General features: G+C 35.4%; 3 protein-coding genes and 1 non-coding gene across 4 annotated transcripts; 2 read left to right on the plus strand and 2 right to left on the minus strand.

The window, feature by feature from the left end:
* The first annotated feature begins 254 nt into the window (after positions 1–254).
* On the plus strand, positions 255–1149 carry LOC148921511 (uncharacterized). Its single transcript, XM_089044157.1, has one exon. It carries the CDS (start codon positions 439–441, stop codon positions 928–930), a length of 492 nt encoding a protein of 163 aa, XP_088900283.1. The 5' UTR covers positions 255–438; the 3' UTR covers positions 931–1149.
* Positions 1150–5401: 4252 nt separating this feature from the next.
* LOC148921512 (U2 spliceosomal RNA) lies at positions 5402–5599 on the minus strand. The gene has a single exon (XR_016123402.1). It is a non-coding gene; the product is annotated as a U2 spliceosomal RNA (small nuclear RNA).
* A 5278-nt stretch (positions 5600–10877) lies between these two features.
* Positions 10878–12358, minus strand: LOC148921513 (disease resistance protein RML1A-like). Its single transcript, XM_089049040.1, has 3 exons — positions 12354–12358; positions 11371–11530; positions 10878–11288 (listed from the first exon to the last, which is right to left on the minus strand). The coding sequence occupies exons 1-3, from the start codon at positions 12356–12358 to the stop codon at positions 10878–10880; spliced, it is 576 nt and encodes a 191-aa protein (XP_088905166.1).
* A 1334-nt stretch (positions 12359–13692) lies between these two features.
* On the plus strand, positions 13693–14499 carry LOC103326028 (uncharacterized). Its single transcript, XM_089044259.1, has one exon. The coding sequence runs from the start codon at positions 13838–13840 to the stop codon at positions 14282–14284; it is 447 nt and encodes a 148-aa protein (XP_088900385.1). The 5' UTR covers positions 13693–13837; the 3' UTR covers positions 14285–14499.
* The last annotated feature ends 778 nt before the right edge of the window (positions 14500–15277 follow it).

The raw sequence follows: 15277 nt of genomic DNA on the forward strand, positions 1-15277 counted from the left end.
AGTTCTGATTTTTCTGTAAAAGCCTAGCTCAGTCAGTTATTTTCTCTCTCCTAAATAAAGCCCAGCCTGACCCAGCTCAAGCCCATAAAATTTGGGACCTCTACATGATGACATTCACCAAAAGACAGAACGACATGACTTCAATCTGATGCCTAAAGATTCTAGCAAGATATTCAGATGACGTTTCAAGAAATAAAGCGATCATCGGTACATCAATGATACACGAAACATGAACGTGGCACCCCTAAATAAACAAATCTCTAGCCACAAATAATAAAAAAGAAAAATTCCCAGAAAGCTAGCTTATTATAAGTTGAATTATTGTCCTAAACACCATCAACCATTTTCCAAACCTCTTCTCTCTTAAACTAACAGAGGCCAACAAAACCCCATTTCAATTTCACAACCCACCTTCTATCGAAAAGCACACAATCAAACATGCCGAAGAAGCCTGATTCACAGCCTGTTGCTTTTATTGGCTACCTACAGGTGATGCCTTCGAGCAAGGGATTATCTTCTTCACAGCCCAATGAGTTTCAACAAGTTCAAATCAAAGATCGATATTCATACAAACATGCTTATGGTGGAGGGTCAAGCAGCTTTACTGGGAGCTGCAAGGCTGGAAAGTTTGTGGACAAGAGCACTGGCGGCTTGGGTTACAAGCAAGAGGCAAAGTACACCTCCACTGCCAAACATGTCGACAAGAAGCTAGGGTTTACCACTGAGTGCCAAACCCAGGTGAAGTACAAGAAGTCCGTTTACCCTAACAAGACCCAAGTGAAACAGTCTGCTTCTCCTACTCCTAACAAGACCCAAGTGAAGTTCCATAACTGTGCTTGTCCTAACAAGACTCAAGCGAAGGCCCAGAAGTCTGCTTCTCCTTACAAGAGTGTAACCAAGTCCTACAGCAAACGTATTGACTATTATTAGATTTTCATGCTCACTGGGGGATTTCTTGGTATCAGTTATTTTCATAAGTGTCTTGAAAGTTTATGTGTCTAAGCTTGTTCATGTTTACTCGGAGTAATCTCCTACTATATCTGTCAGTGTGAAGTATTTCTCTCTCTTTCTTATGTGATGAACTTATAAGTTGTTATTGTGTCTACCTTTTTAAGTATATATTGATGTGTGTTTCTTTTTCATGATCAATCACTCCCTCTGTAGGATATCTGTCATTTTTCAGCAGACAAACCATTCTTTTGTTCAATTTTCTTTTGAAAGTCTGTTGGTTAGTTGGTTCTTGAGTTTCAAACATTTTGCAATTTTAGCAGTTTCATTCTACATCGACCCAAATTTCTAAAGTACAGCTACCTCGGGAATTGCGATTCCAATGAGCTACTTAGCCCTGAAGATCAGGTCAAAAGGTCAGAAATCCATGGTGAAAACTTCTACCAAAGTATGAAGTATCAAAAGATTAATATTGGTACCAAAATCATGTCGAGAATGAGATTTAATTTGTCTCAGCAATTCTCCAAGTTTATTATGAGTTCTTGTAAGTTAACCAATATGATGTTGGAATATTGGCCCAAATTATCGTTTCTACTTTACCCTTTAGGCGACCACTTTGGAGAAAGGAAAAGGCAAAGGCAAGTGCGGACTTGCAACAAATCATGGCGCCTAACGTATGGTTTCGGGCATTCTTTTCATTGAGCACTTCAATAATGTGTGGTACTTTTGCTTTTCTGATGTATAAGTTGCCGTAAGTGAGACAAGGGAGAGTGGGAAGGGAGCTGGAGCCCTTCGCATGCTCCACTGCTGCATTTGTCTATATAAGGGAGAGAGCATCAGTCAGTATTGTGCAAGCCGTGCACCATTTGGTGAGAGATTGAGGAGCTGATGCTCACTTTGTTGTGGCACTTCTTGAGAGAAGAGATGGAGAACTCGGCAGGCATGGACTTATGAATCATAAATGATTAGGGCTAATTTTTAGGCCAATTTTTTTAATTAAAAATTCGACAAAATCTACTCTCTTTTTTTATGGCATTTCGACTACTAGGGCTTGCTGTGAGACTGCTTGCAAGTTACAACATTTTAATAGTATGGAACCCTACTGAGATCATGTGAGTATAGTTGTTGTACCACCAATTCTTGTACATATTTGCATTCAACTTAATGTTTTACATGTCACAAGTGTTTATAATTTTGTAGGTATGGTAAACATCAAGCCAAACTGTCTTACGTCTCTTACTCTATATCTTTAAGCAGGGGAATGTGTGAAACACAATTATTTCTGATTTTTTAAGGGAAATTGCTACTTAGGATTCTGGTTTTTTGTTTCCCCTTCTCTAAGGAATCTTTCAATTTCCGAGTTGTTACATCAAAGTAAATTGCCCAAAAATTCTACACTCACTTTCAACTTTTACTTTATAGCTAAAGTAATATCATATTATTGATCACATCTCTTTAGATGTGAGATTCACAGATGACCTCTTATATTATACAAAGAGATTTTCCGTAAAAATAAGTATGATCAATAAATGTGATACATGCAACATCATTCATTTTCTTTTTTTCATGCCTTTTGTTCCTTTATGAAGATTGAGTTGATACACATTTAAATTATGTTTGTGGAGTTAACAATCATTATGATGACTTATATATGATTGTATATGATGTAATTAATTTTACAGATTTCTGGTGGATGATGTGCCCATAAGAAGGTATCAAAGAAAGAAGAAATTATATAATACTACAGTAATATGTTCACGTGGTACATCTTGTGCGCTGTTATAATATGGGTGGATGACATAGTTTTTTTTTCCCCCTTTAGGAAGTAGTATCAATAAATATTCACTTATATTATAATACGAGAATAAAATATACCGCGTAGTCATATTACCGTAGTATCCTATAATTTATGATGCCACATTTCCATTGAGGCCAATGTGGGCATATGGATCCATATGGGATGCATCAACATGGGCCACAAAGGATGGAAAATACAAAGCCGACTAGATGTACCAACCATTTATTGGAAGGTACAACAATTTCAAACTAGGTGGGTGCACAGCCGATTGCCCTACTACAACCTCATGTCGGCAGCTCTCGGCCTCACCCTCCAACGTAATGGGGCTGAGCCAGCAGCAGTACTCAGCCATGGAGTACGTGCAAAGGAACTACTTGGTCTATGACTATTGCCAAGACCCGAAGAGAGACCGTACACAAACACTTGAGTGTTGAAGAGTCTGCCTTGCACTTTGGTTTTCCAAGTTATGGATATAACATTTACACAAGTTAATTAATTGTTGTCTATATGTCAAATTGCCACATAGATATGAAATGGAAAAAATTAAAAGTTAAAGTTACTCCAACCGAGTAGTCAAATCCTACATGGATTTGAAGGGTGGAAAAGATATGTCAAAAATAACATATCAAAAAGCTTGATGTCAAATATTGTTTTAATATTTTTTTAGTCATAAACCCCACTATTATTTACTCTCTTTTAACTTTAAGCATTATATGGGCCCCATTTGCTTTTAAAACTATAATAAAATAATATGAAATTTGGCATTTCGGGCGGAGTTAAAAAAATCAAAATGTCAAATTGCCACATAAGCCATCACTTTATTGGAGGGCCTTGAGATGGATCACACTTGTTAGAAATTTGCAATAGTGGTTGTTGAGAGCGTCATAGGCCTTTGGATTTGGATTATGATTAATGCATTGGCTTAACTGTTGATCAAGGGCGGAACCAGGAATTTTTCGATGGGTGGGATAGCTAAAATTTTTAACTTAAACTCTAATGATTTTTTTCTATTTTTTCCATTGACTAATTTTCAATAAACTTTATAAGATAAATACATATTAAATGTAACCAAAAAATACACATTGTCAAAATTAATGTGTTCATTTCACCAACAAAAAAAAAATGTGTTTAACCCCACCACACCCAACACCAATTCCTTAACAATATAATTGAAAGTATACCTATTCAAGTTTCTTGTTTCTTAGCATCAACCGAATGCAAAGTGAAAAAATATAAATAATTTAGTTTCACATATATATTAGTTGTGAACATAAGAAGATTCCCACCTATGAGTTTTAATTACCTACTGTTGTCTGTAATTATGGGTTGAAAGACTTGTGAGGGTTTTTATTGAGTACAATATTAAGAAGCTTTCCCTTTTTATTTGGGGGGAAAAAATGATTATTGACTTTACCATCAAAATAAAAAAAGCAAAAGGTTGCATGCTTCGAGTGGGAAAAAAAACAAACAAACAAAACCCAGCCTGCTAAGCAATTGCATGATTTGGTCAATTTGATTGGAGGATTGGATCAAAGTAAAAAGGCAGCAAACTTGGTGGGTCATATAGATATACGCAATATTTTTATCTTTAAAGCTTTCCTAGGCTACAGCCCACCACCGCCCTTGCCTATGATGATACAATGAACCCTTAAGATGTGATTATAAGTCTATAATTAGAAGTCTATAATGTGTTTCTTCAGGAAGCACTCTCAAGTGCTTTTTCAAAAAGTACTTCGATTTCTTATGAAAATTTCAACGTCTTTATAATAAAATCGCTTTTGGTAGAAGTGCTTCCTAGAGAAGCAGTCTCAAACGAGCCCTTATTTGGCTGCTCCAAGTGCTTTTCACAGTGGGAATGTTGTGGTTGGGGAGGAAGGTGAGAAGGATTAGGAAGATAGGGGAGAAGGGAGACATCGGTAAAATCAAAGGAGGATGACAATAAAGAAGGTTCATTTTGAGTTTCTAGAGACAAAGTTATGGTCTTGAGGAAGTAAAGGATAGAGGAGTATGGGGGAAGGCAATTTTTTTTCTCCTAGAAGGAGGAGTTGATAAATAGAATAAATTACTATTTTTAAAGTATATAAAATATGAAGGCACAAAAAAGTTGTTCGTGTCCTATGGAAAGCACAATTAATCATGTTTTTAAACTATAATAATTACTCTCATTGACAATGAGGTGACAAGATGAAAGTTGATATTAGCATTGGACACAAAGGTCGTGTCCAAATTTCAATAAGCACAAATATATTTGTTCTTAGACACACATTTACTATGTCTTTTGTGTAAAAGACATCTTTAAGTATTTTTTTGTGCTAGAGAGAGAGAGAGAGATGAGAAGAAAAAAAACTACAAAACCTCACCTTTTTTTTGTTTTTAATAATTAGGATGTTTTTTAGTTTTTCTTGGGTTGGAGTTTTTAAAAATGGGCTTATCAAACGGGTTTTTGTAGCTTTTAGACTTAAAATTTGTTTTTGAGTTTATAAAATTGAATCAAAATAGAATACCGAATAGGCCCTTACTTGTTTGAATTTTCTTTTAGTTCTTCTCAAATTTGATTAGGTGTGTGCGCGTCCAACTTTTTCAATCTGCCCCTTAATTAGAGTCACAATGAAAAGTCTCATTGGTGTTGGGCCATAAAATTTTAGACTAGATTCGATAGGGTGCATCAGGCCCATGCAATAGTACAACGCTTGGGCGACACACGAGAACCCCAGTAGCAAGCAACTGTAGTGGGCTCTCCCCCTAAAGAAATTAATTTAATAAAGTCAATGGGTCATTGGCCCACATACCAGATATTAAACTGATAAGAACAGATACTACACTTGATCTTAGCCAAAAGGCCGAGAAAGGTATGCTTTTACCTGCCTTGGGCTGATGTTTTTTATACCAACTCTCCAACTGTTTATTTTCTCGACCTGTCGATGTGGGAGATCAGAGGTTTCTTTTCTTTTCGTAAAGTTTCTGCTGTTCTTGAAAGTAGATTCATGCATAGTCATTACCAAAGATTGGGTAGCAACTCCAAGGCTCTTGTAGCCTCAATTTCTTGAGTTATAATGTTTCTTCATTATATGTTTTTTTGGGGAAAAGATGGGGAATCCATTTTGCAGACTTTTACTTAAATTATTATTAGAATCATGGTCATGGAATTTGACAGCCAAAAATCAACACAACAACCATATGATTCTAAGCTGGTTTAGCCATGGTTTCAAAACACCTATGATCAAGGGCGGAACTAGAAATTTTTCGATGGGTGGGATAGCTAAAATTTTTAGCTTCAACTCTAATGATTTTTTTTTTTTTTTCCATTGACTAATTTTCAATAAACTTTATAAGGCAAATACATATTAAATGTAACCAAAAAATACACATTATCAAAATTAATGTGTTTATTTTACCCACACAAAAAAATTAATGTGTTTAACAATATAATTGAAAGTGTACATATTCAAGTTTCTTGTTTCTTAGCATCAACCGAATAAGACGAATGCTAAGTGAAAAAATGTAAATAATTAAGTTTTGCATATATCTTTAGTTGTAAACACAAGAAGATTCCCACCTATGAGTTTTAATTACCTACTGTTGTCTGTAATTATGGATTGAAAGACTTGTGAGGGTTTCTATTGAGTACAATATTAAGAAGCTTTCCCTTTTTATTTTGGGGGAAAAAACGATTATTGACTTTACCAACAAAATAAAAAAGCAAAAGGTTGCATGCTTCGAGTGGAAAAACAAAAACAAAACAAAACCCAGGCTGCTAAGAAATTGCATGATTCAGTCAATTTGATTGGAGGATTGGACCAAAGTAAAATGCAGCAAACTTGGTGGGCCATATAGATATACGCAATATTTTTATCTTTAAAGCTTTCCTGGGCTACAGCCCTCCACCGCCCTTGCCTATGATGATACAATGAACCCTTAAGATGTGATTAGAATTCTATAATTAGCAAATATTTTATTGAACATTGTTGATGTGGACCTTAACAAAAAACAAATGAAGCTATTAAAATGAAGGTCTAAAATATTTGGGGTTTTAGAAATATTGATAGTTCAAAAATACGGAAATATCTGGAAAATGTCGATATCAGTAAAAATTGAATAAAAACCACGTAAATTGTAAGAAAAACTTGAAAATTTTGAGTCAAACCTTAGAGGATGTTATTTAGTCATTTATCTATTATTTTATCACCAACAATTGGGAGGAAATGCATTGCATGGTCGATTTAATTGATTTAAGTTTGATTATATAACTAGCTAACAGACACTGTGAATGTAGAAAATATGGAGTAATTAATTAAAGAAGATCAAACACACCATAATCAATTATTTATAATGTTTTACTGCAATATTTAACACTTTATATATTGCATGGTAAGATACATGAGTAATTTAGTACTACATAAAGTTCCTATGATGTTCAAATTTTGCAATGTCTTCATCATCTCTATGTGTACTGTGAAGAGTGGTCATCAAATGATAAATCCCCAAAATATTTTTGTATGTATTTGTTAACATGTCACCCTTATGGATCTGAGATTAATTGACATTGCCCATAAGCAAAATCATTTGAAGATTGGTCTTAGATTCTTTTCATGAGCCACTCGATTCCATCCCAAAAGACATGGGAATATGAAGGGTTGGTTTTGCGTACAACATTAGCTACTAGTTCTCATTCCATCCCAAAAGCTGGTGCTTTTTTTTTTCTTTTTCCATTCCATGTACACATCCTAATTTTATCAATAATATCCCAATATTTTGTCCAAATGTTATTAAAGAGAGAGCGAAATTCTTGGATCCGAAATTTCCCCTATATTATTGATACTTATACGATAATTGTATCATACGCACAAACTAAATTGAAGGGCAATGATAAAGTGACATAACAATTTTTCATAATTAGGCAAGCATGCAGGAGCCAAAGTTATGGAATGGTACTGTATCACCACGTCAGTTGGTGATACTTCCATTTAAAATATGTCATGTGTTATTTTTTAAAAATAATTAAAAAAATTTGACAACTGACGTTGAATTTATTTTTAACTTTAAAATAAAATTGAGAAAATAGGATAAATAAAAAGCCACCGCCCATCTGTTGCCTCTCCTTACTGTCGCGCCCTCCCTCTCTTTTTCTTCCTCCCTCCATCTCTTTACTCCATAAACAACTATTGCCCATAAAGCATCCAATGTATTTCCATACAGAACATTTTGAACCATAAGATCGGTGGCAAAGGAAGACAGTGCGAGGTAGGGAACCGGGTTGTGGTGTGGTGGGTTTCGGCATCTTTTGTTTTTTGGTTTTTTAAAATTTATTAAAAAGGAAATAATGAATTTTAAATCTAGCTGTTAAAAAGTTAATAATTTATTTTAATAGACTAACACGCGTCGTATTTTAAATGAAAATATCACTAACTGACGCGGTATTTCTCCCATGTTTGAAGTGGTCTTGACCCTTCCACTCTTTTTACAACTCTTTTAATTCCTGAAAAAAATATATGATAATTGTACAAAATATTTTTAAAATAATTAAGATAATAAAATTATTTACAATTATGATATATTGATCCTTTTAGTGTTGGCCCTCATTTTAAGATAATAAAATAATTTACAATTATGTTTTAAATTTTGACCCCTTCGATCGATAGAATAATTTACAATTATGAAGAATCAAGTGGTTAATGTGATAGGCTACCTTGGGCCTTGACCTCTGCCAAAGTGATATGATTTAGTCTATAGGGCTTTGGTTTGTATTTTGGGCCTCCCGCAAATCCATAAAAGAAAAACAATTATGACCACTGACACCAACATATCATATCATCCCCTACTGAGTCCATTATTCAAGAACTGACTCATCTCAGCTTTTGCTCACAACTCACTCATTCCCATGTAACTTGTTGATCAACTTTCTCTGACAATTTCGTTCCAGTATTTTCTTTTGTGAAATAATTTGACTTTTGAAAGCTACTGAGAATTTTATGTCATTTCAGCAGATTCAACACTTACAGCTTTTCTGCTTTTCTGCTTTTCTTGTACAAGATATTGAGATGTGACAATTTGGATAGAAACGTTTGAAGAAACGTGGCATCCCTATATCTAGCCAAAAATAATAGAAAAGAAAAACTCCCATATAGCTTATTGCAAATCGGAAGGCCCACAAAACCACATGTCAGTTTCTCACAACCTACTTTCTATCAATACACACAAAATCAAACAATGTCGAAGAAGCCTGATTCAAAGCCTGCGTATGGTTACTGTGGCTACCTAGAAGTGATGCCTTTGAGCAAGGGATCATCTTCTTCACAGCTCAACGAGTCTGCAGAACTTCAGATCAAAGATCGATATTCGTGTAAGGATGCATATGGTGGAGGAGGTTCAAGCAGCTTTACTGGGAGCTACAAGGCTGGGGAGTTTGTGGACAATAGCACTGGTGGCTTGGGCTACAAGCAGGAGGCAAACTACACCTCCACTGACAAGTATGTGGACAAGGAGCTAGGGTTTACCACTGAGTACCAGACCCAGTTGAAGTTCAAGAAGTCTGTTTACCCTAACAAGACCCAAGTGAAGTTCAAGAAGTCTGCTTCTCCTTGGTAAACATCTGTTACACAAAACCGGAAGAAACCAGATATTAAAATCCAAAAGAAACGTTTGATCAAAGCATTAATCCGAACAGAACATTATATGATGTAGAAAACCAGAAAGAAAGAACTACTAGCTAGTAACAACTAGGTTGACAATAATTGTACGTACTTCGATTCCTCCCAAACGAGTATGAGTTTGCTATTCTGCTGGTCCATGGCAACTAAGCTTTCTTGACCAAATTGATTCGGTATGGATGGTAGTGGAAATCCATGCCAGCACATCCACAACATGTTGGTGGAAAGATATTTGTAGCCGTCAGTGAGCTCTACGTAATTGAGTTGGAGCAATTTCAGTCGCCTTATGTTTTCAAATGCTTGTGCATTGAAACTAGCCTTTTCAGATATTTCCAAATTTAGAGCAAGTCCTTGAATTTCGTCAGTTCCCTGTTAACAAAGGCACTCAGTAAGAAAAAAGGGTTATTTTCATGTGGAAAATTATTTATGGACGAGTTTTTATCATATCTAGCCTAAATTTGACCCTAAATTCATAAATGTCCGTTTTTGTAAAAACTTTCAAATATAGCCAAAAACGCAGTTAAATAGACTCAAATAACCCTTTAAATTAAAAGCCAGTTAAATTTCTCCCTGCCTATGCCTAATAAATTTATTTGCTTATGCAGTAAACGTTTCTCCTCTCAAAATTGGGATGCCACCTTTTTCTACCCAAATCGTATTCTCTTGTCCAGTAGTCTTCACCAATTTACTAGTCACTCAGAATTTATAACTAAAGACAGAACAAATTAGTAAGGCTTAGAAATTTCATTCTTCTTTTTCCAGAATATGACATACTAACATGTTACCAACAAAAAATGAAAAATAAAAACTACCGAACAAAAAATGAAAATTGAAAACTACGGCACAAAAAATGAAAAATGTTACCAACATGTTTTTTTTTTTTTTTTTTTAAGTGAAAATTAAATGGTTATCAAAACCCCTAAAATGAAATGAGTTTAGGATTTTCTCTCAACAGTAAAAAGTGAAAATGAAATGGTTATCAAACCACCTTACATTATGCTTTCAACCATTTTTGTGGAAAGATACAGATTTTCTTTTCAACACTTCTCTTACATCTTCTTGATGCCACAGCCTACTGCGTTTTCCAGGGTCATAATAGGATTCTTCACAAACACTTTCTCTGCCCATGTCTCGAAGCAAATCATGCATCATTAGTGTTTTTGTTTCTCTAATTAATGGTTATAAGGCACCGCTGCCGGACGGAGGTTATTGATTCTTGTTTCTACAGACTTTCCATAATAACCTTCCAATATCTGCGTGACATACTTCTTGTCCATTCCAATAAAGAAAACAAGATATATCAAGGAATATATCCTTATCTTTATTATCTAGCCCCTTATAGCTTATTCTGACCTTGTTTACAACATCTTCAGGAGGAATTGTTTTCAATTTATCCCATTGGCTTTCCCACACTTCCTTGCTTTGTGTGGCCAACGAAGAGGCCAAAACTTTTAGTGCTAGTGGCAAACCTCTACAGAAAGAAACTACTCTTCTTGAGAGCTCAACATATTCTTCGTTAATATGACATCCTTTAAAGGCATGCCAAACCAATCATCCTCTAGAGCTTCTTCTTCATCCATTTTTTCAGCGACATATATATCATCGACACGAGGTTTTAGCAACTGCTCATCTCTTGTTGTTATAACAATTCTGCTTCCTGGACCGAACCAATCATGGCTTCTAGCTAATGCCTCTAGTTGCTCCACTTTATCTACGTCGTCGATTATGACGAGTAATTTTCTATGTTGAAATTTTTCTTTTATCATAATGGTTCCTCTATCCACAAAACCAACGTCCTTCATCTTGCTTCTGTTCAAGGTTTCAGAAAGAAGTTGTTCTTGCAAACTAACTAGACCACCGGGGTTTGCAGCTCTTACCCTCACGTCTGCAAGGACCTTCAAAGCTACGACCAAATTGATTGAAAGCGGCTTTCGCAAGTGTTGTTTTTCCTATTCCGCCCATACCCCAAATACCAACCATACGAACATCAGTATTAGATGATTCAATACGCAACTCTTTACTCAACTTCTCTAGCCGAGACTCAATTCCAACTGGGAAGTCGATGTCTAATGAGCGTTTGTTATTCAACTGTCGATCAATCTCCCCAACAATTCTCCCAATAAAATTTGCTTCATGCCTGGCAATAAACAGGAGAACTATGAACCATTATGAAACCAGCACAAGGTGAAACATTTAAATCAATAACTTATTTACAATTAACAATGTCTGGTTATTGTTCAGTTTGTTAAAACATTGTTGGACAAAGCAGTGGGTAAAATTGATTCAATTCCAAGTGAAAGGAAAATACGTTTCTGTCCACAATATCCTAAGGGAAATAGTTGTTTAATCTTGTTGGATGAACAGGGTTCCAAACAACTCAATTTTGTATGGGAACACGAAACTGATTTCTATAAAATCTTATTTATCCCAATTTGATTAAAAATAATCAAACCAATAGCACAGGAGCATTGGCATTCTATTGCTATATGGTTTGCCAAACTTGGTTCGCCATATGGTGTTAACAATACTAATAATAAAGTACACTCGCAAGAGAGGAAAAAGGCACGTGTGGGAAAGGATCTTGACATTCTCCGAGAATTACTTCCTTAATCCTAAACTTCAAGCGAAAGAGAGAAAAGGATCGTAAATCCTTGAACACAACGGTTTAGTGTGTACCAAAGAGCCTCCAATGCTTAGGTTAGTTCTCAAATAAAAAATTAGGGTTATTCTGAATATGGAGAATGATCAAAAAGTCCCTGTGCATAGATATCAATGTCCATGCAATCCTCCATGTTTTAAATTGGTTTTTCCAATCATGTGTGATAGATTATTGTGATAGGCCGGTCCACATTTTAATTCTCTTCTTATTCTTTTAAATATTCTATTCCAATTTTATCCTTAATAGCTTAAAGGCTTATTTACTGTAATGCCTCTAAAACTATGATCAAGTCTCACTTTACCTCATGGAAGTTAAAGTGAGTCACTTTATTACCTTGACCAAAGTTTGATGTCCCATGTTGCCCTTGACTCCACCCAAAATTCTATTATTATTTTTTTTTTATGACATGAAAGGGGTTGTTTTGCAGAGACATAGACGGTTTGAAGGACCAGTCAGTTATATACAGGAGGTGATGAAATGGTATTGAATTTATAATTTTTATGCAATATTGTTGTTTTGAATTTGCTCTCTTTCATTTGGATTTTATTATGTATTTGTTTTGTTGTTAGGTTGCAACTTAAAAATTAGAGGATTAAATGCTAGACAGTGAATGTTCAACAAGAAGAAAAGAAAAAAAGGAAAAATAGAGAGATTAAAAAAAATGGATAAAAGAAGGGAAAAACAAAAAAGGCCCATTTTGGTCCGCCCAATAGGCCAAGCCCTGCCCGGTGGGCATTTCCAAACCCAGCTATGATGTGGGCCTTGGTTTTGAATTTTCTGTAAAAGCCCAGCCCAGTCTGTTATTTTTTCTCTCCTAATTAAAGTCTGGTTTGGCCCAGCTCAAGCCCATACAACTATTCATGTATTTTCACGTATTTTCACCCTCCAAAATACAACTATTCATGTATTTTCATGACTCAAAATTTTTTTTCCTCCAACCTTGCAGACTCATAATTTGAGTCTACAACTTTATTAAATTGTTTAAGAATGATTAACCCCTAATTTTTTTTTTCTTGTTAATTTTTCTTGATATTATTTTTGTTTCAATACTCATGATTTAATTTTCTAAATATTTTAACCTAAAAAAATTAAAATTCCAAAACATAATAGAATTTCACTTAAAAATAAAAATAATTAAAAACCATATGTTGGAATATTTATAAATAAATAAAACAGCATAACAAAAATTTGAAAAACTAGCCGTTGCTTGTCAAAAACGGAAAAGGAATAAAGATTCCCACTTGTCAAAGTGGGCCAGCGAACAAAGTTGGGCACATGGGCTGCTGCTTTCCTACAATAAAAAATTATATGTTAAAGCAGATTGGGCCCCACATAATTACCAGTCCAGGCAGAATTTTGGGTGAAATTTCAGTTCAAGTTTGAGGCATCTCAAATTTTCACCTCCCAAACTACATACGTTGGAGATGGTTTTTAGAGGCTAAACTCAAAATTTGAGTTTCCACCCCAAAGGTTGGAGATGGTCTTAACCTGATGCCTAAAGATTCTAGCAAGATATTGGGATGACGTTTCAAGAAATAAAGCTATCATCGGTAAAAAAGGAAAAAAGAAATAAAGATTCTAGCAATAATACACGAAACATGAACGTGGCACCCCTAGATAAACAAATCTCCAGCCAAAAATAATAAAAAAGAAAAATTCCCAGAAAGCTAGCTTATTATAAGTTGAGTTATTGTCCAAACCTCTTCTCTCTTAAACTAACAGAGGCCAACAAAACCCCATTTCAATTTCACAACCCACCTTCTATCGAAAAGCACACAATCAAACATGCCGAAGAAGCCTGATTCACAGCCTGCTGCTTTTGTTGGCTACCTACAGTTTATGCCTTGGAGCGAGGGATCATCTTCTTCACAGCTCAATGAGTCTCAACAAATTCAAATCAAAGATCGATATTCATACAAACATGCTTATGGTGGAGGGTCAAGCAGCTTTACTGGGAGCTGCAAGGCTGGAAAGTTTGTGGACAAGAGGACTGGCGGCTTGGGTTACAAGCAAGAGGCAAAGTGCACCTCCACTGCCAAACATGTGGACAAGGAGCTAGGGTTTACCACTGAGTGCCAGACCCAGGTGAAGTACAAGATGTCCGTTTACCCTAACAAGACCCAAGTGAAAAAGTCTGCTTCTCCTAAGAAGACTCAAGCGAAGGTCCGGAAGTCTGCTTCTCCTTACAAGAGGGTAACCAAGTCCTACAGCAAACGTATTGACTATTATTAGATTTTCATGCTCACTGGGGGATTTATTGGTATCAGTTATTTTGATAAGTGTCTTGAAAGTTTATGTGTCTAAGCTTGTTCATGTTTACTCGGAGTAATCTCCTGCTATATCTGTCAGTGTGAAGTATTTCTCTTTCTTATGTGATGAACTTATAAGTTGTTATTATGTCTACCTTTTTAAGTATATATTGATGTGTGTTTCTTTTTCATGATCAATCACTCCCTCTGTAGGATATCTGTCATTTTTCAGCAGGCAAACCATTCTTTTGTTTAATTTTCTTTTGAAAGTATGTTGGTTAGTTGGTTCTTGAGTTTCAAACATTTTGCAATTTTAGCAGTTTCATTCTACATCGACCCAAATTTCTAAAGTACAGCTACCTCGGGAATTTCGATTCCAATGAGCTACTTAGCCCTGAAGATCAGGCCAAAAGATCAGAAATCCATGGTGAAAACTTCTACCAAAGTATGAAGTATCAAAAGATTAATATTGGTACCAAAATCATGTCGAGAATGAGATTTAATTTGTCTCAGCAATTCTCCAAGTTTATTATGAGTTCTTGTAAGTTAACCAATATGATATTGGAATATTGGCCCAAATTATCGTTTCTACTTTTCCCTTTAGGCGACCACTTTGGAGAAAGGAAAAGGCAAAGGCAAGTGGGGACTTGCAAGCCGTGCACCATTTGGTGAGAGATTGAGGAGCTGATGCTCACTTTGTTGTGGCACTTCTTGAGAGAAGAGATGGAGAACTCGGCAGGCATGGACTTATGAATCATAAATGATTAGGGCTAATTTTTAGGCCAATTTTTTTAATTAAAAATTCGACAAAATCTACTCTCTCTTTTTTATTGCATTTCGACTACTAGGGCTTGCTGTGAGACTGCTTGCAAGTTACAACATTTTAATAGTATGGAACCCTACTGAGATCATGTGAGTATAGTTGTTGTACCACCAATTCTTGTACATATTTGCATTCAACTTAATGTTTTACATG

Source organism: Prunus mume, linkage group LG1 (genome assembly GCF_029339155.1).
Source record: "Prunus mume cultivar Tortuosa linkage group LG1, ASM2933915v1, whole genome shotgun sequence".
NCBI classification, from domain to species: Eukaryota; Viridiplantae; Streptophyta; class Magnoliopsida; order Rosales; family Rosaceae; genus Prunus; species Prunus mume.

What these genes read in the sequence shown, in the direction of transcription:
- LOC148921513 (XM_089049040.1), bottom strand. An exon ending in CTAATACTGATGTTCGTATG is followed by an intron (nt 11,289 to 11,370) that starts GTTGGTATTTGG and finishes GTAGCTTTGAAG; the next exon opens with GTCCTTGCAGACGTGAGGGT.
- LOC148921511 (XM_089044157.1), top strand. Translation starts at nt 439, where the DNA reads ATGCCGAAGAAGCCTGATTCACAGCCTGTTGCTTTTATTGGCTACCTA.
- LOC103326028 (XM_089044259.1), top strand. Translation starts at nt 13,838, where the DNA reads ATGCCGAAGAAGCCTGATTCACAGCCTGCTGCTTTTGTTGGCTACCTA.